Raw genomic sequence first — 27500 nt, 5'->3', positions numbered from 1 at the left:
ACACGATGCGATTCAAGCTCTGAGGTACTAAGGAATTGTTCCTGACAATAGTCACAAGTGTAAAGAGTTAAGCCACTATGATGTAATAGTGTATGTTGGTAATAGTCAGACAAAAATGTAAAAGTTTTTGTACACTGTTCACACTTGAAGCATTTACGTCGTTTGTGTGCACTCATATGTGATTGAAGGTTGCTCTCATATTTAAATGTTTTGCGACACAATCTGCATTTAATATCGGAGTTTGTCCCTTCAGGAGTGGACGAAGCACTGACATTGTTTACAGTATCAACACTGACTGTTGTTGTGGAAGAATCAACACTGGTTCCATTTGACAATGAAGGTGTTGAAGTCACAGCAACATTGTTTTCTAACACGTTAGTTGCACTGTATTCATTCTCAAGTTCAAGGACAGATTCATAGAATTCCATTTCAAGGTCCTTTTCTCCTGGATTTGGCAGCTGCTCTCCATGTCCTTTTTGATTGCTCTCGACTGTAGGCCTCATCCCACTGTCTGCACTCAGATTGGGCACGTTAACAATAACAGCTTTGTGGCTGCTACTACTGCTGCTACTAGAAGGATGGACATTTGATGTGGAGCTAATTATACTGCCAGAGCTAGTTCCACTGCCGCTTGGTCGATCTATAGACATCACAGTTTTTGCTCCATTATTGCAGTTGTCAGTGATATTTTGGCTGAGATTGACCACACAATCTACACTGCGTTCCGATGCAGTTAGGTTACTATCACTACTGCTGCTGCCGTTACCAACACCACTACTTGCAGCACACTCACTATTACCCGTTTTGGAGAAGCTGTCCAAGTTTTCATTAAAACTCAAGTTAAGGACATTGGCAAATCGACTACTTGGACCTGGAGCAACAAGAGCACCAGTATTTGAATTTGGTGTAGCATCACTAGTGCTAGGACCCACACTGCTGCTGTTATTGCTACTGCTGCTACTACTACTGGCACCACAACCATTACAATTATTATTACTAGAACTCTCTATTGGAATGGCATTACCTATATTACCAATCTTCTTTTTCTTATTAGGTTCTTCATTGAGAGTTCGAAGAAAATCTGAGACACCCTTAAAATCATCTAATTTGATGATATTTATAGGGTACATGTCAACCCGCGAAAAGTTATAATTATTTTCTGAAGTGTTACTGCTGCTGCTGTTATTGCTGTGGCATATTTTAAGGTTATATGTGCTATTGCTGCTGCTACTATTATATTTATTAAGTCTATGTTCAAACCCATTTGGAAATGATGCTGTGTTGTGACTATGGCTGACATCCATTTCACGCATCCTTAAACTGTCAACACAGTCTGACTTTGAAGTTGAACACACACTAGCAGCTTCTGGGCGTGTTGCTTTCCTGAAATCATTACTGTTTCCTGCTTGATCTTTCATACCCATTTGATGATCTTCCCTTTCCAAAAATCCACTACAGCCAGGCTTATCATATTTGTTTAGAGAAGAATGACAATTCTGAGGAATACTAATATGCTTCATATGGACTTTTTGGTTTTCCAAACTCCCTGCCATTTTATTTGGCAGTGTGGTTGGTATATCCCGAGAATATTTCACACTACTGCTATTGTTAATTCTAGCTGGATGGCTCTTGAGCCATTTGGAAACCAATTCATTACAACAAACTGGTTTTGACCGATCGTTCTCCACACAGACTTTGTTGAGGGGCTCCATATAATTATCAAGATTTTCAATACTGTTAGGGTTTTTTAATATTCCAATATTAACAGGGTTCTCAACAATTCCAATATTTATTTGATTCTCAAGTCCTTGCTCAATGAGTGCAACATCAACAGGATTTTGAACAATCCCAATATCCACAGATCGATTGGCTAGTCTTTTCTTAAAGGGAATATCAGAAATACACTGACGATGACATATATCACTAGGGCCACTTCCATCAGGCATTTTTTTCCTAACCTCCAATGGTGTTAAAGAGTCACTGTTAAAATCTCCATGATGATGGCTATTTTTATTAGTTCCCATACTAGTTGGTATAGGTATACTACATGGGTCTACGTGAGATGTTGATGGCGGTGACACTGGTTTCCTTTTCCATTCTTTTGAAGAATCACTGTTCTCGTATATACTATAGGAACTTTTTGACTGACCAATATCTTTACGATGACTGTCTCTGTTGCTGGAACTATGACGGACCATGTCAGTTGAAAGGGTTGATAAAAAGTCTGATTTTGGTGGGGGGTAACAGTGTAAATATGATGCTGTCTGACCACGATGAAGGGGCACTGTTGAGGGGGCGGAATGATGTGGAGCAGGTTCTTCATTGGTCTCCAGAGTAACTGGCAGTTCTGAGAGCCTTAACTGTGACAACTGATAATTTCCAGGATCATTAATTCTACTCGATGTACCTTGTGGCCGGCTACAACTTGGCTCTATATCGATGTTTCTCATAATTCTCTGTTTTTTGTCTTCAACAGAAAATAAACTAGACATTTCCAATCTGTACTCAGAGAGTGTGAAGAAAAAGGATGGAATATCTAAGAACGTATGTATTTGATAAATCACACAGGACTTGAAAGCATGAAAATGCGTCTAAAGTTTTACTCTGAGTATATTAGTAGAGTAACTTTCCACTTTGTGAGTACAGTAAGTAAAGGCATGAGTTGAGTAATATATGGAATAGGTGCCAAGAATGGAGCAGTAGGTGTGTACAGAGAACAGATAGCAGCTGAAGTCAAGATATGGCTTAGATATATCAGAAATTACTTCTTAACAGGCTAGCAACCATATCAAAGGACTATACCATAGTTGAGAAGTATGGCTAACTGGTATTCTGTTGTTAGAACAGGCAGTGGATACTCTTCAAGGAAAGACTCTAACAGGGTATGAAATATCAGCATTTGTTCGATATACACCCATATGGTCAGAAACGGGAATCTGAAATGAATTTCAAAGAAGAAAAATTAATATCAAATAAAAATGAAAAACTACATTTATAAATTTTAAATAAAAACTAACATTTGAGGTTCAAATGAGAAAATTTTGATGGGTGAACAATCTTCAGATGGGCTTGATATTCTTTTTTCAAAAAATTCTAATTCAGTCAAGAATTAAGATATAAAACACATCACATTGATCAGTGATGAGTCTTTCAAAAAGTTAAAACCTCATTAGCAAGTTTAGATTTATATTCTCCTTATCTATTCGTCCTTCAATGAAGGCAGAGAGGTTCTGAGCTTAAAATACTGAACACAGAAGGATTAAATTCAAAACTTCTAGGCATTTTTCCATGTGTTTGAGTTCACTACATCATTTGAACCAGTTAAAGAATATTCATCTGAACAGTGGTCATCTGAAGTAAATACCTGTATATGCAGTTTATTTTAAATGTTGAGTGACTAGTGCATACAAAAGATAAGCAAATGATACTTTATAAGTTAAGTCTTAAGTTACTGACATATAAAAGTTAACAAGAATTGAAAAAAATCATTTCAACAGAAGTGGTTGTTTGATTATATTGAGTTAACTGTGTTAGATAAAATAGCTTCCTAAATTTGTACATACCAATATTTGCTTTATCATTTGCTAGCTTCTACCCTTGCGCATAGGAAACAACTGACTGAAACATTCCAGTAATTTTAATAGTAAAAATTGTTGTTGCTGTTGTTCCAGTTCAGAGCAACAAGGAAAACATTTTTGACAACAAAATCACTTGCAAATTTTCGATCTTATTTACTTTATGTCACCATCCCACATATAAGTTTACTTTACTGACAACAGGATATACAGTTGAAATATGTTGTAGCCATTACGAGAGATATTCTCAGAGTGCAAAAATGTTGTCAACCTACAACATTTTTATGCACTACTTTCATTGATCTCATTCACCTTCTCTACCTAGATTTTGCATTACAGGGACACTACCTGAAATAACAAATATTTCCAGTGGGAGGGAGTTGTAGCTGAGTCAGAAGAGTGGAATAAAGTGAGATACATAGTATCTTATCACCACTGTTGAGCTACATCCTGAAGGAGAAAAAAAAAACACCAACAAAACAAACAATTATTAACTTGGTTCACTTCACTGTAAATCAGAAAAATAAGGATGTACAGCTATCCACTGTAGGCAAAGGAAGGAGGCAATTGTTTTATTAGCCTTTAATGCTAGACTTAAATTTTCTATGAGTGGCTGAATAGAGGTTGGGGAAAATGTAGTAGTATCAACACTATTCAATATATTTTGCTATGTGAACAATTAAATCATCATCCATATGTAATTAAACAAAAATCATCACAAAATATGTTAATATAAATATTATACTGAAGAGTTTTAACAATATGTTGCTTGTTAATCAACTTACTTTCTCTTGGATATAGTAGGGATATATATATATATATATATAATACAAATAAGAAAATGGAGGAACAAATTCATTTCAATCATCAACTTACAGATATTACCAATTCATATTATTTATGAATTTGTTCCTCCATTTTCTTATTTGTATTATGAATTTGAGGTAAAATATTTTACCTTCGCCCATCTAATACAATAAATGAATTAATTGCATTGCAATTATAAGCATTTATGTATTTGGCATTTGGGTGCTTCACCAGCAGTATATTGGATAACTGATATCCCATAGTAGGTTACACTCATAACCCCTATCTCACTTTGTATTTATATATATATATATTATATATATATATATATATATATATATATATATATTATATATATATATATATAGGCGGGGAGAGAGAGATATTATATTCCTAGATTTGTTGGTGAAGGGCTCCAGTCCTGAGAGAAATATCGTAATATGAGATACTTATTAAATGAGTCAAAAAATGATTAGATATCTAATCTTCAAAATGACTTGTCATTTAAAACTCACTGAAGCTATTTTTAGAAAGTCCCATAATGATCAGGTACCATCACATGCTGTGTTTCTCTTCAGGGCCTTAAGGTACTTCAACTGAGTAGTTTGTAAGTCTTTTTAAGAGATTGTTAGCCAAAGGAGGTCTTTGTGTTATTAGCAGCCTAATGACTGCCTCCAAAGTGACGGGTATAAAGCATAAAGGAAACGAAACGGCTCAAGTTATGATTAACCCTTTAGTATTCAGATTATTCTGTCAAATATAATGTTTGTATCGTTATATTGTTTTGAATTAATGATGCATTATCTTGTAGTTGAGAGATTTCGATGATGTGATTGTTTAGTTTTAGAATGATATTGTAAGGTTGAGGTGAAGAACCAGATATGGTCCGTTTCAACAGAAAACAAGCTAAATATTTTGGCCTGATACGGCCGGTTTGATTGCTAAAGGGTTAAAGTCTGTACTAGACTAGACTTGCCTGAAGGGAACTAAAATTTGTACTTGTATGTAAAAACCTATACAAAACCCTAATAAAATACAGTTCTCTTGCACACACACACACACACTCTCTCTCATTTACATCCAAGAAAAAGCTATCTGCCTAGCAAACACAATTTTACTAAAGTAAAACTATTATATGATACATCTATCAGTTTTGATGATGAGCAATCATCTGTACAAACAACTGAACTACCTACTAGTTAAATTAAGATACAAGTGGCCAAGCAGAATCTGCTCTGCTCTACAGCTCTGAATGTTGGTCTTTTGTGATAACCCAACAGCAAGCTTATACACCTGACTTCTGCACAAGGCTTTTAAAATCTCTTATGCCAATCATATATCAAACAAGTTATTATATGGATCTTTCCTCCAGACAATTAAAGATGGCTAAAATTCATATGCCAGTGTTTTCATTGAACAGATCAACCTGTCACTGCACATTTTCTCTATAAGCTTGTGAGGACATTGAAGACTGGTGATCAGGTCCACCGATCGAACGTCTGTGAAATTATGTGGAATACAGGACTGTACACCATTCATGAGTGATATGGTATATATTGATAAGAAAAAAAAGTATTTCAGAGACATATTTTTAACACAGACTGAAGTAGCTTGACACTACAAGGTGATATCAAAAAGTTTCCAGATTAGTTCTGTAGTGCACCAACAGATGGCAGCACATGGTTGCCTGTGCAGTGAGAGCTAGCAGTGACCTTCATGAGGCAGTGTGCCAAGTGACACACTGCCTCATGCTGTTTACTTTGAAAGTTGTGAAATTTGTGTTTTTGTGATCACGTGTATGATGTAATCTGCGATTTTTGAAATGAACAGGAAATTGGAACAAAGGGCCAATGTAAAATTTTGTGTTAAACTTGGGAAGTCTGCTACAGAGACACAGAACAAGGTTCAAAGATGAATCAGCAGTCGTCACACTGGAAGAGCCCTTCATCTCCATGGCCGAAAAAGGCATGACAGAGTTGCTACTCAATCGAGAGCCTGCTCATTGTTTTTTTTTTTTTTGACACCTGTGAACCTGACCACCAGTCTTTAATGTCTTCACAAGGTTATAGAGAAAATGTGCAGTGACAGGTTGATCTATTCAATGAAAACACTGGCATATGAATTTTAGCCATCTTTAATTGTCTGGAGGAAAGATCCATATAATAACTTGTTTGATATATGATTGGCATAAGAGATTTTAAAAGCCTTGTGCAGAAGTCAGGTGTATAAGCCATCTAGTGCTTACTGTTGGGTTATCACAAAAGACCAACATTCAGAGCTGTAGAGCAGAGCAGATTCTGCTTGGCCACTTGTATCTTAATTTAATGCATCAAGAATTCATTCCCCAGAGCCAGATTGTCAATCAAGAATTCTACTGCGACGTTTTGAAGTGCTTGAGGGAGGACATTTGGTGAAAACGACTGGATCTGGAGTGTGAAGAATTGGATTCTTCATGACAATGCACCCTGTCACCTTCACAAGTATCTTGCCAAAAACAACATGGTATTACTTCTGCACCCACCCTATTCACCTGCGGACTTCAATCGCTTCCCCCAAGATGAAAATGCAGCTCAAAGATTGCATTTTAACACTATTGTCGAGATCAAGAGCAAATTGCAAAAGGTCCTTGACTCACCAGATTCCAAAAGTAGCAGGAAAGCTGGGACAGGTGTTTTGCTGTGCAAGGTGACTATTTTCAAAGGAGATTATGTTAAAACTTAGGTAAATAATTTTTTTTTATTAAACATAACTAGTCTAAAACTTTCTGATACCACCTCGTATATAACTAGGCATGACCAGTATTTTATAGGTACAATCCATTCAATACAGTTCACACAGTTTCTTTCAATGAAATCTCACTCACAATATCTTAGATTAAAGTGAAGGCTATGATAAAAGATGCCACTGTTTAGCATCTTTTCTGGAATATTCTTTTCAGGTTTTTCTCTCTAGCAACCTATTTGAAAAATAGTTCAAGCCTTTAAATCTTTAAAGGGGTCTATGAAGTCTATAAATGATTAGGAAGTGCGGGAAGGGACGGAAAGGGGCAACCAACTGATACTGCTCCCGTTCTTCCTCATCAACAGAAGAAATAAAATTAAAATAACGCACACAGCTATAACTATGGAGCATGAACCACAAAGTTATGAGGAAAGATGGCAATGAATTGCTTAACATGGTTTTAAATATATGCAACGGCTGGTATCAAAAGTAAATCTACACATTTTTAATAATGAAAGATGCCAATGCAGGGAAAATATCTAATCAGCAAAATGCCAGACTAAATTATTACAGCATTTAGTTTTAAATTCCTTTTAGGATTCCAAGTTCAGGTTCTAATAAAGCTGAAGTTCATTACAACTCTTTGAGAGTAGAAAAAACAATACTAGTTGATATAATTAAGGGTCAAGTGCTGTTAGTTATTCCCACCACAAAATATTTAACAAAAACCTATATAAAAATCAATACCAGGGAACGTATATGTAGTCACTCAATGTGCTAGACATAACAGCCAAGTTTCCTTCAAACAGTGTTCTATCAACTTGAAAATAGACACATTGGGTAATATAGTCCTTGACATGCAATACCTAACAATGAGAATGTTTTTATCATAAATCTGCTCCGTCATGGTTGATTTGGGGCTGAACATGAGCAATGATAAGATAAGTAAAACCTAGAGCCAAACAAATACATTTTTTTTTTAGGTTGTTCAAAATGAATCTTGCAGTGGTGTTAAAGATCAACAAAACATCATGCCTATCATCATCATCTTCGTTTAGTGTCCGCTTTCCATGCTAGCATGGGTTGGACGGTTCAACTGGGGTCTGGGAAGCCAGAAGGCTGCACCAGGCCCAGTCTGATCTGGCAATGTTTCTTCGGCTGGATGCCCTTCCTAACACCACCTATATGTAATACAAATCAGCTCTACTGAAATAGACATAGTACTTGGATCATAACATAACATTGAGTTGATAACTCCTATCTGCGGGCGGGCTGTACTCACTGTGGATCATACAGCCCTAGGAATATGCACTTGAAATACAGAGTCACTATTTTCAAGATATTTGGGACTTTATCAAGAGATTTGTCCTATAAATCAAACAAGTTGAGTCATGATGCAGAAGCTTCACAGGAGTTTTGTTTCATTTTTAGTTTGTTAGTCTAGTAGGTACAAACTGTCAGTTGACTAAGTCAGTCTGCAATTTGGTAGTAAGAATTTGGCAAGTACTGCTGCATCTAAGTCTCCATTTTCGACAAGAACTGCTATAGTTACATGTCCATAGGAAGGGCATGGAATGAATAATGTTCCTCTTAAGAAAAGATGTTTATAGTAGCCAGAAGTATATTGAGAGTTATAAATAAAGTTTGGATAGTAAAGTATTTTAGAAAATGAGTTTTTGCAAAACTGTGCCATTGCCTGTAAGTTTGAAGAGGGGAGCTTACAGATCTATTTGGGGAGTTACTCAAATCTATTTGAAAATTCCTCTGAAGCTGAGGATAAAAACAAAAACAAAATCTGACTTAATAAATACCTTTATTTACTCTTAACTCTTTTACTTGTTTCAGTCATTTGACTGCGGCCATGCAGGAGCACCGCCTTTAATCGAGCAACTCGACCCCGGGACTTATTCTTTTGTAAGCCCAGTGCTTATTCTATCGGTCTCTTTTGCCGAACCGCTAAATAATGGGGACATAAACACACCAGCATCGGTTGTCAAGCAATGCTAGGGGGACAAACACAGACACACAAACATGCACACACATATATATACATATATACAACGGGCTTCTTTCAGTTTCCGTCTACCAAATCCACTCACAAGGCTTTGGTCGGCCTGAGGCTATAGTAGAAGACACTTGCCCAAGGTGCCACGCAGTGGGACTGAACCCGGAACCATGTGGTTGGTAAACAAGCTACTTACCACACAGCCACATCTTTTTTTTCTTTTTGCTTTTCCCCTATTGGTCTCTGATTTATATGAAGGACTGAGAGGAGACTTTCCAAAAGATCTCAGCAACACAAGTGAAATAATTTTAGTTGAGAATTGAAACCATATTGTTGACAACATACAGAAAACTTACTCCTAAGCTACAGCACTTCTATCATAAGATTGTTTCATTTATGTTATTAATACTTTTGGAAAAGTCTCCTCTCAGCTCATCAGGTAAGTTAGAGAATAGGGAACAAGCTACGAAAAAAAGAAAAATGTATTTGGTCAGTTGTTGGGGTTTTCAAATAGTAATAACACAGTCTTGCAAAAACACATTTTTCAAAACTACACTTTAACCTAAATTTTATCTATTATTCAATACATCAATTACGTCTAGCCATATAAATATATTTTCCTACAACAGCCAACTTATTGTATTGCACACCCCCACACAGTTTTGAAATGCTAACTGATATATACGTAACAACTTGAAACATATGTAGTAAATGCTTTCAAAATAATGCTTGGTCATGTGATTTTTCTGATAATACACAACTCATCTTTATAACAATCTAGCTTATCCTTATGAAGATACTAAGGTTATAATGCAACCAGGATATAGAAGTGGAATGTGAAATTGAACACTGAGTTGAAACGTCTGGTAAAGTGTACAGTATCAAAGCATACCATTGTAATACGTGTGTGTGTGTGTGGTGAGTGAGAGAGAGAGAGAGAAATAGTGTGATATTATATTCGTGTGTATACGTGTGTGTATGTGTACCCATGCATTTCTGTGTGGTAAAGAAGTTTACTTCTTGGTTTGGGGTTCAGTCCCACTGTATAGCAACTTATGTTAGTATCTTCTAGGATAGCCTAGAGCTGACCAAAACCTTGTGAGTAGATGTGGTAAATGGAAACTGAAAGGAATCTGTCGTGTGTGTATTTGTGCGTACATTTGTGAATGACAGTGGGTGGGTATTTTTTTTTATGTCTATACATGTCCTTGTTTGTTTGATCAGTAAACAATGGCTTCACTATCAGTGCCATTTGCTTGCAGTCTACTACAAAAGCATGTCCAAGCTGTTTGTTGTTTGATAGACTGGGAGATTATTACCCAACTTGGAAACAGATGGAAGTTATTAAAATGAGGTGCATCCAGCCATAGAAAGCTCTTTCCCAACATACTCTCATCTAACCCATACAAGCCTGGTAAAATAGACGTTAAAACCAAGGGACAATGATGACATATATTTTCAAAAGCTTAACCCTTTAGTATTCACAATATTCTGTCAACTGTAGTGCTTATTTACTTATACTGTTTTGACTTAATCAAGCATTATCTCACAGCTTCATGATTTCAAAGATGTGATTGTTTCTTTTTAGAACGACATTGTAAGGTAGGTGTGAGAGGCCAGATCTGGCTGGTTTGGAACATTAAAGCAAGTAGAATGGCTGGATATGGCTGATTTAAATGCTAAAGAGCTAAGTGATTGAGTCAGATTAGGGTACTTTGAATCATAGAGAACGCATTCAAAGATTTTGTATTTGAGCTTGGCATCGGCTCATCAATTCCACAAGCAAACTTGTAGACTTGAATTAAGCAGAGAAAGCTATTGAAACATTAGTAAATCATCCAATGCTCTTGTTGCTTATGACAGTGAGTATTATCACCTATAGAACTATCTGATTTAGAATGCCATTAACCTCACTGTTGTACACAAAATGAATTAATCAGAAAGCTGTTTGAGGCCAAGTGTATACATAAAACTCTATTCTACTTCTTTCTTATACTACTAATGTAGGTTATCTATTTTTATCTTCAATATTAATTGTTTTGATCTCTCTCAAAACTGAACTTGTATGTATGCATCATGCTTTATTTCATATATAAATGAATGAATTTTATTCTATTTTATTTGCAGTCAGGCAAACTTTGGCAAATGGTAATGAAGGGTTTTGGTCATGGACTCAGTCCACTGTGAATCCTTAGGTATATAGCTCGATATTAAATGCCTCATCCAGCTGTAGCTCTTTATTAACCCTTTTGATAACCATCCTGCCTGAGAATGCTCCCCGGCTCTATAGTACAAATGTCAAACATGTTTTCAAAAGTTCTGAACTAAAAACTTCCATCAAAGATATGTTACAAACACCAGCTTAATAATAACAAAGTTATTTTACTAAATTCAACATGATATTTAAAACTAATTGAAGTAAAGACAGAGTATCTCGACAGAAATATATTAACAAAAGGGTTACACTTAAAAAAAAAAAACCCTGAGAAGAACAATCTGACAAGATATTTTAAGCATTATAATTAAGAGGTTTGGCTGAAGATTTCAAAGTGAAAAGTAGGGAATTAGAATAGAGACGAAAACTTGTGAGAATGAATAATTGACACTGATTAAATGAAATTTTTGTACACTTACTTCAAATTATCTGTAATTCCCCAAGGAAGATCAGCAACGGAATTTCTTCTTCATTGTTTCAAGTAAAATCACAACGGCAGAACCTAGAAACAAATATATAAATAAATAATAATAATGATAATAATAATAAATACAGTACATAGAAGTGACAAACTTCTCTAAGATTACAGATTCACATGCAAAGTAGTAGACATTCAAATAAATACAATATATTTATAAGTGAACCATTTTGTCCTCTGATATTTGAGTGCCCTTAAAAGAGTAATAATAAAGAGGTCACACTGTTGAACTATTCAGAAGGAGCAAAGAATTAGTTGAGTTCTTAGTAAGCACACATACCAAGTAATTCTGCCTCATTTCTTTATGATAAGTAAGCTAAATATAAACAACAAAAATATTTTCTTATTGGTACATATGTTCACTGAAATACTAAGTTGTGGGAAAGACAAACTAAAGTTTGATAAATCAGATTCTACAAAAGGATGTAAGTAAACTTTGATGACGGACATGTTAGAAGACTGTCTACATAATAGATGTAGTAGAAACAAGTAAACATTAACTACATCTATTGTATTAAACTGAACTTCAATGCAATAGAATAAGAATTTTTTTTTAGGGAAAGCTAACACAGGTAAAGGGGTGAGTGGAGAAATATAAATACGATAAATGAGGTTACATTGGTATGAGTATATATATATATAGATATATATATATATATATATATACATATATATATACATATATAATATATATATATATATATACTATATATATATATATATATATACATATAATATATATATATATATATACATATATATATACATATATATATACATATATATTATATATATATATACATATATATATACATATATATATACATATATATATATTATATATATATATATAATATATATATATATATTACATATATATATACATATATATATATATATATATAATATATATATATATATATAACATAAAAGAGATGTAAGTCAAGACAATCTTATCTACATCTCTGGAGAATAACCACTGTGAGAAATGTAAATGACGGGATGAATAAATGCATGATTTAGGAAAAGGTTTTAATGCAAAATGATTCTACAGACATACAAAGGGTTTTAAATCTATAGAAAGCACAAAAATGAGAATGTGGGATATTCTCAACCAGCTTAGAAATATTACTAATGCAAGTGAAGAAGCTATAGAAATAAAACCTTGGGCATTTGGAAATTGGCTCCAGTCACTGGGGTGGGGGTGGGGGGAAAAGGGAAAATCCAGCTAATAATAGCTTCAAATTTTGGTACAAGGCTAGCAATCAGATTTCAGGGGATGGGCAGGTCAATTATATCGACCCCAGTGCTCAACTGATATTTATTTTATCAACCAGGAAAGGATGAAAGGCAAAGCTGACCTCAGCGGTGAGGGAGCTAATAATGAAGCCTCTAATCAGTCGATCAAGCTGACAGAAATCTCTCAGATCACACCCTAACATCTTAAAAACATTAAGACATAGTTTTAGATACACCATCCCTGATTAATTAGTAGAAGGATGTGATGTCATGACTGGAATGAAGGTGCATCTGTTCAAAAAGGGGTTGGCCTGGGCTAAACAACAGCTGAGAAAAAAGGCTAATAATTTATAATTTGTACAAAGTAAATGGGGGAAAAAAGATTTTTTTTTTAAAGTTTTCTTTTTAACCATTTAAGATTTAAACCAGCCATATCTGGCCAAAATATTCTACATGTTTTATGTTCAAAGTGACCAGATCCAATCTCTCACACCTACCCCACAATGTCATTCTAAAAGTAAACAATCATATATCATCAACATCTTGAAGCTACGAGATGAGATAATGCATGCTTAATTCAAAACAATGTGAATAAATACGCATAACCCCTGATGAAATAATCTGAATGCTAAAAGGTTAAATCTACTAAATGCAATAAATAATGTAATTACTTCTCACAATTTATAATAAATAAAAAGTTGCCACAGATGGAAAGAAAAACAAAGTATTTCCAATAGAAGTAATTTCAACATCTCTCTATATATAAACGGCAGTTTGTCTGTGCGTGTTTCTGTGTGTCTGTTTGCTTGTACCCTCACTCTGACCATGGCTTTCAACCGATTCTGATGAAACTTGACACACACATAGCCCAATGTCATAATTCAAAACTAACGCAGCGAAAATTTTGAAAAGTTCCCCCAGTTCTGAAAAAAATCGATAAATTCGACATGGGGTCGAGAATCAGAAACACAAACCACAAACTGTCTAGGGGACACAACTCCACCTTTTTTAACTCTCAAAAAAAAATTTACCATCATTTTGTTCCATTTTTTTGGCTATAACTCTCTAAAAATGCTTTATAGTTATTTCCCTTACAAACCTGAGCAACGCCGGGCGATACTGCTAGTACACAATAAACTGATAAAATTAAGTTATTGTAGCAAGGTTGACCATGTAATTATACTTTGAATGATTAAGTAGGACATTTATAAAATGAAAAGGATGGACATCAGGAGAAAATTGTTAAGTTCAAACTCCTCTCTAATTGAGAACACATATGAACATGGGAGTGTTTCAGTTGTGACCATCCTGTCTTTTTATATATGACGGACTATATCATTCAACGTACATTTATTTGAGATGGTAAGATGTGATTTGAGGAAGATTTGTTTAATATTTCTAGTAAACAACTGCATAGAAGCTACTTTCTTTGATCACTGGAAAGTGAAGAGAAAGCAAAACTTAATGGTTAAAAAACAATTTAAAGAATTTTTGCTTAGAGATATGATAAAGATTTCTTGAGCTTTATGACATTCTTACCTAGTAATGCAGTGAAGTGTGAAAAAGATGATCTTAAATATCTTCAATGAAATAAATAGGTTTTGATATATGAGCCCAAAACAAAATGGGGAAAAAAAATTAATCATTATTGGGTTTTTTCTTACTGTATATTTTATTACCTTCAGTTTTTAAATCTCTTTAACATTCAAATTATTCTGTCAAATGTAATGTTCATTTATTCACATTGTTTTGAATTAATCATTCATTATCTTGTAGCTATGAGTTTTTGATGTGATTGCTTATTTCTAGTTTGACATTGTAGGATAGGTGAGACAATTTAGATCTGGCCAGTTTGAACATAAAACAGGTAGGATATATTACCTGAAATTGCAGGTTTAAATACTAAAAGGTCAATGATCCAATGAGTTACACCCACCTACTGTTGTTTATCATGCAAATGTTATTCAGAATTACTTTATTTAGATTTTCCTAAAATAGTGTTAATAAATGAACCAAGACCTTAAAAACATGGAAGCTCCACTATTTAAAGATAGCTAAGATACTTAAAGCCTCATTATATAAGATGGTGCCACATTTTATTTGCTATTCAATACAAAGCATTTGTTACTGCTCCACACTCAGTAGTCTGAGAAAATTAAGTAGAGAGTGAATGCTTTGGGGCAAATCTTTAAGCCAAAGTTAAGAATATTAGATGATACAAATCACCAACAAAGAATTTAGTACACAAATGAAAGTATCTGTCAAGGACCAGACAATACATTTTCTTTGTCCTGCAAACAAAGTTCATATCATTGTTAGTGGAATTGTATTCTACACTGAGCAAAGCATTAAAATTCCAAATACTCCATTTAACAACAAAGCAGGTAAAAAAAAACAAAAAAAAACTGTAATGGCAGTGACTGAATTAAATGAAATTTGACATGTAGTTTTGTAATCTACAGTGCCAATACACAGGCAATGAATGAATATGTAACAAAAATAAAAAGAGAATTACACAATTTGCTGAAATTTGAGGTTATTCACCACATTCAAGTACTAACAATAATTATACTAGACAACAAGGAAACATCTATGTGGCTGCTTAGCCCATTGGAAATGATAATAAGCCAGAAAATAAGCCTCAGAAATGAATACTAAACAATAATCATAAATTATCAAAGAGAACTACAAATTACAAAATTGATTATGTTCTCCATGATCTAATTTGTCTATGTAAAAAAATATGTACCACGAGAGAAAAAAAGAGTCCCCTAATGTAAACAGGACAGTATATTATCTTTTGAATAACTAGTAGCTGAAGAGGAATCTTTTATGATACCTTAAGGTACCATAAGTTATAGGACCTTTACTAAATTGGAGTAATACTATATACTAAAAGCAACAAAAATTTAAATTCTTTAGATAAGTATTTCCTTTACAGGCAGTTATTTCAGAATCTACCCAGTATTAACTCCCACTACAACATGGAACTGCTTCAGTTAGCCAATCCTGAAATGCATGATATCATACAAATATAAACCTTGTTTACATTTATTTTTAAGGCAGCAAGAAAAAACAAAAAGATCACACACACACACACACACTAATCACTTCTTTTATCATTCATTCCTGTATTATAATAGAATTATTATAAAAGTGGGCAACTGAATTGGAACATTTTCAACAGGATGTTAAGAGTTAATGTGTTTTTGAAACAAGGAAAGTTCAAATTTGAATTTAAAAAGCTTTTAAAAAATTTTCTTAGTGATACATTAACCCCGCTATATATCAAATTGCTTGACCAGGAAGAAGATTTCTATAAGATGATTCATCCAATGAATGCTTTCCACTTTAAATCATATATAAAGATTCTATAGTGGTGTTGAGAAATTTCTTAACATAGAATTAACTATATCATAGCTAAAGGCAATCCTGTATCTATTGCATTTCTCTATTCTGAACTCAATTTTTTTACAGTCTATATTTGTATTTTCCTTATTCTCTGATGGTCTCTACACTCATGGCCACTGCAGCCATTCTACACTTGTGAATGGTTATAACTGAATAAAACAAAAAATAATTTAAGACTGGGACTTTACTTTATTTATGTTCATAGAGTGAGAAGGACACCTATTTTCAGCTAAATAAAACAATATCTCCAAGAACTCAAACACTACTGTAACCACACAACTCCCCACACCTAAGTAAACTGAAGCATGTTAAAACAGTTGCAATGGATTTGAACTTATAGCCTGTTGGTTGGGTGTCTGATAATTTATCTATTTACCGAAGACTAAATCATATGGAATGCTGTCTTCTCTCAAAGCAGAGTGCAAACTAATTGCTGCATAGTTAAAATGAGAAGCAGCAGTCTATCAGAAAACAATTCACTTGGCTATCGCAAGGATGACTTCTCAGATTCCTTATATCAGTCATGTTAAGGTATAACATACACTGGAGATGTTTACTATTGCCTTTTCCAAGTCCAAAACTAGAACTAAGCTGTAAAGAAAGCTAACAAAACACTTGCTGTTTTTGCAAATGTTGAGCTGCGTTCAGTTACTGCTAACTGTTTTAAATTTTTCTATCAAGCATTTTGTGAACAACAGAATCATTGGTTATAGATTTCCAATGAGCTGATCACCATTTCCTTACACTTGCAATGGTAAAAGTGATATTGGGAGTGTTTGTACTACTCAGAATAAATACATGAAATTTTTCGCTTGATCATGTCAGCTAACTGATTTTCTTGCTGATATACATTGGTACAAGAAACACACAAAAAAAAAAACAAAAAACAAACAAAAAAAACAACAAAAAACAACATATTGTACTTGCAAGGAATTGCTGAACCTGAAAGTATGACAGAAGATAATTGCCCAAAGTGCTGTGCAATGGGATTGAACAGAGAACTACATGTTTTAACAATATAAACATCTCTGGCCTCACTTACGACAAGAGAGTCTAAGCTAGCAAGTGATAATCATAAGTCTCTAAACAATACAGCATTATTGATGAGATACAAATGGTTGATCTTTTGGCCTTAAGTCCAACATTTGAGTGACTTGGCTAGCAAGAACTCTGCAAATCTAACTAACAAGGAACTTTTATGTGGCTTGATAACTTGCTAGAAATAGCAGCCACTTAAATCATAGTCTATTATTATATAAAAAACAAAGGATACTTTAGATAATGTAGTCCCTGGTATACAAAATAATTGGATGCTTATACCCAAATTGCCTCAATCATAGATTTGTCCAATCAGGGCTGACATGAAACTAAACACCAACAGAAACTAACAAAAAAAGGGGAAAAAAGTGAAACCCAAAAAAACTATTGATGCACTCCTTTAGCAAGAAAAAAAAATCAATGAAAATTAGAAAAGCTGATTGAAAGGCTTTGCCTAAAACATCAGAATTCACCTCTACTTATTTTATGAAGTTTATAAACTAAATTGAGTTTTTCAAACATTGATGAAATATTTCTATTTAAAAGTTAATCTAGAAGGTTTCTCATCATAAATATTTTCCATTCAATATATATAAAAGAATACACACAAAATATTGTTATCAAGACTAATGATTTTGTTACAGAAAAGGAAAGCAGAATATGAAAAAATAAAACAAAACATTGCATGGCTATAGGCGTAGGTGTGGCTGTGGTAATAAGTTTGTTTCCTAATCATATGGTTTTGGGTTCCATCCTACTGTGTAGCACCTTAGACAAGTGTCTTCTACTACAGCCTTGGGACAACCAAACCCCTTGTGAGTGGATTTGGTAGACACAGAGACTGAAAGAAGCCTGTCACATTTATATATATATATATATACATAAATGTCAAATGATGAAAATGAGTGCTCAACACTGCATTGGTAGAATTTCTTTATTTGATGTGTATGCATGTGTGTGTGTGTATATATATATGTCTGTGTTTTTGTATCCACATTTTTCCCTCATCGCTGCTTGACAACCAGGTTTGGTGTGTTTATGTCCCTGTAACTTAGCAGTTTGGAAAAAGGAAACGGACTGAATAAGTACTAGGCTTTGATTTGTTTGACCAAAATTTTTCAAGATGGTACCCCAGCATGGCCACAGTCAAATGAGTAAAACAAGTGAAAAGCTAAGAGATATCACAATATGCTTCCTAAGTTGATGCAAAGTTTATATTTAGAGCAGGAGAGTCTGATAAGTAAGACTGAACGACTACTCTGCATGACACACCAAACCATCATCGCCTTCCCTTTAATGACCATTTTATTTATTTTGTAGCCATGAGCTGATTGAGTCTCCAAGTATGACACATCAAAACTTATCTTATTATTTCCCTCTAAATCTTACTTTTTCCCTATTTCGTCCTCAAGACTAATCTTATTATTTTCCCTCTGTGTCTTCTTTTACAACTAATAAATCACTAAATTAATAAAACAATATAACTTTATATGTATTTATGAAATTTATAACTTATTTATGCACTTTCAAGATAATGCAAAATGTCCTTTTTTTTTTGGAACACTGGATCTTGAAGCACACAAAGCTATAAATGATAGCATCACCCTAATATTTACATGTTATTATTTACACTTCAAGATTCGCTGATCTTAAAAGAAGCTATCTAGTCTAGACATCCAGTTATAACAATCATAAGCTCTGATAAATCTTACATAAAATTTAAGTAACATTGCTATCCAACCATCACGAATCGCTTGATAGCTAACTACCTTCAGAGTTTATTCATATCCAGATTGCCCCCAGAACCATCATAGTTTACAGGTATGCTTCATAAAATCTGAAGAAGGAGGAAGATCATTTGTCATCAACTTCTTCCAATTCTTTTTAGTTACTGTTATTAAAACCACTTCCAGTACTAATAATCATGGCTAAGTAGTAGAAACTACTACTTCAAGCGAGCCATTTGACCACATCATGGATTTACCTAACTGCTTAACCACTAGTAATCAGCTGCAAACATCTAATACACATTATTTTGATATATCTGTTTGTTGGAGTACAGTATAAGCTGAAGTAGTGTTAAGTTTGCATCACAAACATGAGATCCAGGGTTCAATCCCACTCTATGGAACCTAGGGCAAATATCTTTTACTACAACCATGAATCAACCTAAGCATTTGAATGAAATTGGGTAGATGGAAACTGTTCAGGAGCCAACCAGATGGATTGTACGTGTAATTCCAAAGTGGAGCCTGGTAAAACACTGTGCTATACTGATTCTGCTTAAGGATAACATTTAAGTATATATATATATATATATATATATATATATATATATATATATATATATATATAGTCACTTATTCTATGTACAGGTACTGCTAGTGAATAAACAATTGAATACTCATGACTGAAAAAAAAAAAAAGAACCTGGATCCAATCTGTATGGGGTACATTATTGAATTTCCTCCAAATTATTTTCTATATTATGAATGAAACCTGTTCCCAGATAATACTAGCTTTTGTAACATTTGCACAGTTGACCTTTTGATTAGATCACCTTTCCAGATTTAAAACTTTCCATAATAAAATTAGCAATGAGAATCAATTAATTAGCATATAACACATCTCACAGTCCTAATTCTTATGTAACCATCTCAAAAGAAAGAATGAAGAGAAGAAACACAAGGGAAGACTTCAGGGGAAACACCTACCAGTATGTTAAATTCTTTACTGATCTACTGTTGTGATCTTGTTGACAGCATATTGATAGGCTGAACCCTGCCTATGAACCAAGCCAACAACATCTATGTGATCACTCAAATTGCTATAAATAGTAGCCAGAGCTCCCTTAAATAGACCCCACAATCTAAAAAAGAATAATAAAAAAAAAGATATATTAGTTGATATATGCCTAACTATACAATGCTTAGGAAATGACTTCATAGAAATTGGTTGAAACGCCTTTCACCACAGGTGAACTTGAAGACTGACCTGGAGCTAAACAAATCAATCTTCATCTCATTTTCTCAACACTAGAACATTGCCAAAGATTTTTCTCTAGATCAAAATTTAAAATGCTGAGTTGTCTGATTTCAGCTTTGCAATGGTCACCATAACACACTAGATATACATGGCTTCCTAATTACAAACCCAACATACACTGTTTTCAACTCTCATGTAATAACTTTACTCTGGTACCACCATTTTCAGGACTCATCAGCCAATGTGTTTTTCACTCCTTAGTGCATTTCTTTTATACTTAGATTTCAACCTGCTTTTACCATATATGCAACAATGCCTGAAAGACCTGGTACTTTTACTGCTTTTACTAACCATTCTTGTACTGACTTCTACACCTTGTTGTTAGTTTCACTAATAGGCTCTCACTATCACACTTAAATTTCTCAATAGGCAACCTCTATGCTTCTCCCCATTGTTGCCAAGAGCAAGAGTGAGAGATGCAGCATTGAGGATGAATGAAGCCAGTGAGAGATGCAGTATTGAGGATGAATGAAGCCAGCTCAACCCACCCCAGGTGAATGCTGTCTCAAGACAAGAAGAAGACAAGAGCAAAACCACTATAAGACATATTGTGATGGACTAGCATCCCATCCAGTTGGGGGGAATACATACGCCATAGAAACAAGGAAACCAGGCCCATGAGCCTGGCTAGGCTTGAAAAGGGCGCAAAAAAAAAAAAAAAGACATATTACATTTAATTATAGTTTGAAGGTAAATTTATGAAACTGTAAAATTTTTGTCTGGTTCATCTACTGCAGTAGCTGATTATTTTATGTTCAAATCCTACTGGAGTTAACATACACTCACATTTATCATCAACATGTTGCCTTCAGATGTATGGAGGCTCCAGCTGGTTTGATTGCACACCATCATTAGAATAGAGAACAAGATCAGAGTTAAATGGTGTCACCAACAGTGTTATTTCATTATATTCTATTTTTTTTTTGCATGCATTTCTGATATAGGTTTCTAATTCTAATCACTGGTTCACACTTGAGAAAACTTCAACTAATATCTGATATCTATAAAAATAAATAGCTCCAATATGCATGGGTTTGATTTCATCAATATATTCACATAGAAATTAGTATTAGACCAAGTATAAAAAAAATTTACAGTATAAAACATTTGGACTCATGTATACACATTTATGTATACACCTCTGTGTGAAGACAAACAGACAAAAAGAAAATGATATCAATGAATTTATGAGACTAGTAGTGATCAGTGTCAATACAATGAAAGAAGTATTTATGTAGATATTTCTTCTTCACAGCACACTAATACGATTCAGAGTTAATTTTGCTAGATAAATGTAAATAAATAAATTTTCCAAAATGCATGCAATCTATTATATCCGCTCCATTAAATTACACTTATACACGGATGTCCAATTTTCTAACTTTGTGCAGTTTTGTTCATTGCTCTAAACGACTAGCTACAGAGGATAAGCAGCTTGGAAACAAAATAAATGTAAAAGTATACTGCATTTTAGTACTCTACAGTCCCAAAATAGATCAAGGCAAAAATGAGAGGATTAAGAGATTGACTTTTACAATATCTGAGCTAGAGGAGTAGGATGAATTCATTAGACAAACAAAATAAAAAACACAAAAAAAGGACACATCTCTGTTTTATATGTATACTCTCTAGTAACAATCAATGACACTGTGTACTTTTATTGTTATTTACCTAATTCTGAGAATGTAAATAAATTCTTCCTACAGACAAACCTTTCTGCTAAACTGAATTAACAAAAAAAAATGCAATTCTTTTTGTAAAAAGACCAAAAATTTAAGTTTTTTTTGTTTTTTTAAAAAAATCTTTGAGTACATTGTCCCAAGTTCAAACTTTGTTACTGTGTTATGCCCTTGAGGAAGGTGAATAATTCTGTTTCTTTAGTTCACCAGGCAGGCAATAAACTCTTACTTTACAATTGATAAGTAATAGAAGAGGTAATTTAAAATATACATCATCAAATATAATAAAACATATATCATCAAATAAGATAAGATGTTATTGGAAATAGTGAAAAGTCAAATTAAGTCCATAAAGAGAGGGAGAATAGGACTGAAAGGATCCACAACTTTTAGCACTGCAAAAAATCAAGATGGCACAAATCTTAAAATATGTTTAATATATCAATGTTATCTCTTTAATAAAACCAGAAAAAAAATAATGAAAGATGAAAGCTTAATCAAAACTGAAGATTAGAACAATATATTTAACGCTTTTGAATATAGAGAAAAGATAGATCTACCTGGCTTTGCAATAGCTATAAAGTCAAGTTATTTAGACTCCCATATTGAGAGAGTTTAGAAAAAAAAAGAATTTAAATGAGGACCCTCTCTTATCAATCCGCTTAGAGACAATGCTGGTGGAGGTGAACTGGGAAAGGGATTATTGAATTACAATACAAGAGATCAGTAAAAAATAAGTGGAAAAGTAAAGCGCATAAAACAGCAATGAAGAGAAAGAATACTGCAAATAATCCCACATATATCCTACCTCAATAAGTATATAACAACAGAACTTTGATGCAAAGACAAAAGATTCTTTAAGCTGTTTAAATAAAATTGATGAAAAACAAAAAAAACAAAAACCACCCAAATCCCTTAAGTGAAAAGGACTAATTAGAAGCATTAAATGTGCCTAACATTGGCTGGTACTTGGGTGCCTTCAGTGAATTACAACCATGTTTGCAAACATTCAAACAAGAAACCTGGCTACCACCTATCCCACATTTTCCTTGCCGACATTCAGGTTGGACATCAGCCATAGCAGTCTCCCCAGTTGTTTAGAGAGCCTGCAAAAGCCATGAGTTTAGTCCCTTCTTCCTGACTAGCATAAAAATATCAATAATTTCCTTCAAATGCATCTAATTTCATAAAGATCAAATTTTTCTTTAAGCACGAGAATTCAATTTTCTGTGGAAATTTCTTGAAATTATCCCCACCTCTTTTCTTCTGAGGATCATTAACAATTGCCACTTTTGTACTCTTTCTTCAGCTAAAAGGCAAATTTCAGTTCATTTAGATTTTTTTTTACATTAATCAGTAAATCTGAACTAAAGTACTATAGGTCCAATTGAGTTATTCCCCTTCTCGCACTGTAATTATACTGGCACAAACTTTTCTAACTTATGGGGAGGGGGGGGGATTTAGTCCAATGATTGAAGTAGACTTGGGAAGACTCCCCTTTGTTGATGATGCCGAATAAAATGAAAACATGTCCACAGTTATCACCTTGCCTGTTAACAAATATCAGATTCACCCAAGTGAAATTATCTCTATTTTCTTTGACCTACTAACGAACATTGCCACTAGGTTTCCGTCATCTTTCTTTACCCAAAAGGTATTGAATCGCTTAAAAAACTTCCTTTTGTGCATGCCATTCAGTACATTTTCACCAACTTGAATTGTTTGAATTATAGTCCAGTATATATGTGTAGCAATTGTTTCAGGAGTAGACAATAGAAATAGGAAAGCAAAGTCGAACCAGCAGAGGTACAAAACTCAAACAATCCTTTCTATTATGGGCACAAGGCCTGAAAATGTGTGTGTGAGGGGGACTAGTCGATTACCTCAACCCCAGTGTTTCACTGGTAATTAATTTATCGACCTCGAAAGGAATGAAAAGTAAAGCCGATCTGGGCGGAATTTGAACTCAACAAAACTTAAACAATACATTATATATCTCAACTACTTCTGCAACTCCGAAGACAACTGCAAACGCAAGACTACAATTTTATTTTTATATATTTGTTGTGGAGGTGGAGTATAGTCGGTCTTAGGCGAAAGGTAAAGTTGACCATCGCAGGATCTGAACTCACATCTATATTAATATCGATCGACTTGATAAGTGAGAGAGAGAGAGAGGAGAGAGAGAGAGAGAGAGAGAGTGAGTAAGAGATAAAGAAGAAAAGAAATGTACGTAACAAAGAGAGAGAGAAGAGAAGTCGGAGAGAAGGGAAGGAAGAAACGAAAAGATTATGAAGTGGTGGTGATGGTGGTGGGGAGGATAAGAAGAAAGAGAGAAATAAAATTGATGGAGATAACAGGCAAATTTACAGAGTAAAAAGGTAAAAGTGACTGAATAAAAGTAGGAAGGAGACGGAGAGAGAGTGAGTGAGTGAGAGAGAGAGAATAGACAGAGAGTGAGAATAACTGAAAATGAGAGGAGAATTAGGAAGGTGTGGGAGAAATTATACTACAGTGTAAGAGGAAGATATAGAGTGGAAAATTGAGGATACAGAATAGGAAATAAGAGATTGTGGAATAAAAAGTGGAAAAGGGAGCTGGCATAATAGAGAAAGGAAGACCCTGACAAAGTGAGCAATAGTATGATGCAAGGGGAAAGAGAGAGAGAGAGAGAGAGAGAGATTGATATAATGTGTGAATGGGAGGAATGGTATGATACGTATTGATTGAAAGACAGACCGAGAAGCATGATACAAAGATAGAACGATACTAATAACGAGAAAGGAGGACGTCAGAAAGGCAGACACGAGTGCGTGCGTGCGAGTGTACCATGCGTGTGTGTGTGACAGAGCGAGAAAGAAAGAGAGAGAGAGAGGTGAGGAAATTAAACCAGCTGATGATGAGAAGTGGCAGTTCAGCTGTACAAAGATAGCGAAAAAGAAGAATCAAAGACTTGACGAACATGTTAGAAACAGTGGCAGCAGTTCAGTGCAGACAAACAATGAAACATTTTTAACAGACTGTAACCAACAATCTACAAGATCCCCACCCACCCCCAACAACAACAACGCCAATTCTAAACTCTCACACACAGGATATTTTATTAAAATGAAAGTGTTTTTCTTTACAAAAAATAAAAAAAAAATAAAAAAAAGGGAATGACCAACTAATTAGCTTAACAGAAAAAGGAAGTAAAATGACATTCGTAGAAAAAAGACAAGGATATAATGAATATAGTTCTTTCCTAATCCAAAATGTAAATGAATAACAATACAGCAATAACATTAAGTTGGTAAATAAAGCAATAAATCAAAGAAACATAGAGATAGATAGATAGATAGATAGATAGATAGATAGATAGATAGATAGAGAATGTGTGTGTGTGTGTGTGTGATACACGTGATTCTTTTCCAGGGCAGTGAAAAAGCGAAATATTTTCAGGATTCTATAGCATCACATTTCTAGGTGGATACAACATTATTAGCATAAAATTTATACAGAAATGCAGAAAAACAAACAAACAAAAATAAATAAATAATTAAAAATAGTATACACACCACAATATTTATTATGATTTCCGAAAAATAATATGCATTTTACAGAAATCACGAGCTTTTATAGCAGTCACTCTAACAGTATCTAGCTATCTGCAGATTGTTAGCAAAGCAACTGCTATATGGAAAGGTTTTCGTTTCCAGTTCATGCAAGACACGAAAACCGACACCCCCCCACCCATCCATTAACCCACGGGAGGGGGGATTCCCCCACCCCTTTCTTAACATTAACAAATTGGAGAACCACCATTATATATATATATATATATATAGATATATATATACATATATATATTATATATTATATATACTACTGCTACGTAGAAAAGAAATTATAGACACACAGATACGAGACTTGAGTTTGTTGGGCGGAGGATACAGCTCTATGGAGGAAGATTTCGTTATGAAAAATAGATAGGAATCGAAGAAACAATGGAAAGTCTAATAAATAAGTAAAGAAACAAGACAACCTCGTTTTGAATGGCATAAAGCGAGCAACGAACAATATGTATTGAAAACATATTGGATTCGGTTGAGCAATAAAATCTGATGTATTTAATTTTCTTGGTGAATTTGGCGATAACTTACAAGCAGTATTATAAGTACCAACATCACTTACTAAGCTAAAGGGGGTTGGTGATGAAATTCAAAGACTGAATTAAACTAAATTAAGTAAAACATCTGAAATTATAAGCAAGTAAACACATACACACAATATATGACAAAACTTACTGGTTTTAGGAGGGCCAACCGTTGTGGAAAAAGGAATATAATTACGGAAGAGAAATAGATGGCAGACAACAATAGCGAGCCCCAGAATAATTATCTGTCCCGTTCTAATTAGGAAGGAGGAGCAGCAATAATAATAGAAGAAAAAAAAATAGTTGGGCGATAACAAAGTTTAATATTTGGTAAGTGAAAGGAAGGGATGGGAAGAAAGACAGATGAGAGAAAGTAATAAGAAATGAGATCGAAAAACATAAGAATATAGAAATTAGATGAAAATGTAAAAACTGGACACAATAAGGAAGGCAAAATCGAAATGCAAGGGGTAAATATAGTTTAATTTTTGGGAATTGGAACGCAAAATATGAAAAGAAATAGAATTACGAAAAAAGAGATGAAGGAAAATTTAGAAGGTGAAAGAGAATGTAAGAGAAAGAAGCAGGTGTAGAAAAAAAAGGAAAACAGAAAGAGTTAAGGGAAATAGAATGAGAGAGAGAGGGGGGAGGGAGGGAGAAACGTGTAGGAAAAAAGAAGAATGATAGAAGTATGAAAAGAAAGACACAAAAGTAGAAAAGAAAGAAAAGAATCATGAGAAGAAACAGCAAGAGAAAGAGTGAGAAAAATATAGGAAAGGGAAACGAAAAAGACGTATGAAAGAAAAGGGAAGGGTTGCCGAAATAAATAAATAAATAAATAAGTAAATGAAAAAAAACAAATGAACGAATGTAAAATACGAATGGTAGAATAGAAAAATAAAAATGTAAGAAAAAATAGCGAATAACCATTAGAAACGAAAAACGAAATCATAGAAAATAAGAGAAAAGAAAAGATACTTTTTACTACAGAGGCACACCACAGTTTTTCGGTGAGCCTGTACCACTACAACATACGAAAAAAAAAAAAAAAAAAAAAAAAACAAACACACACACAAGTTAGAAAGAAGCATTAAATTCCGGCGAGTTGAAAGTGAATACGGAGATTGAAAATGAAAACCAAGCAGCAAAAAC

General features: G+C 33.9%; 1 protein-coding gene across 7 annotated transcripts in view; it reads right to left on the bottom strand.

The window, feature by feature from the left end:
* The window catches only part of LOC115218876, a 62426-nt gene that overhangs the window by 1175 nt on the left and 33751 nt on the right, over positions 1-27500 (bottom strand). For 6 of the 7 annotated variants that reach the window (XM_029788858.2, XM_029788857.2, XM_029788856.2 and 3 more), the window contains 2 exons: positions 11743-11825; positions 1-2936 (listed from right to left, as the gene is read on the bottom strand). The exon at positions 1-2936 is cut by the window's left edge and continues 1175 nt beyond it. In XM_029788858.2, the coding sequence (XP_029644718.1) occupies positions 1-2492 (2492 nt within the window). In that variant the 5' untranslated portion in view covers positions 2493-2936; positions 11743-11825. Of the gene's footprint in view, positions 2937-11742; positions 11826-25770; positions 25795-27500 lie in introns of those variants that run through there. The other variant, XM_029788860.2, reaches the window with a different exon arrangement.

This window comes from Octopus sinensis, linkage group LG14 (genome assembly GCF_006345805.1).
Source record: "Octopus sinensis linkage group LG14, ASM634580v1, whole genome shotgun sequence".
In the NCBI taxonomy this organism is placed as follows: Eukaryota; Metazoa; Mollusca; class Cephalopoda; order Octopoda; family Octopodidae; genus Octopus; species Octopus sinensis.
Note: the sequence above shows the minus strand (reverse complement) of the source record. Positions and strands in the feature narration are given on the sequence as shown.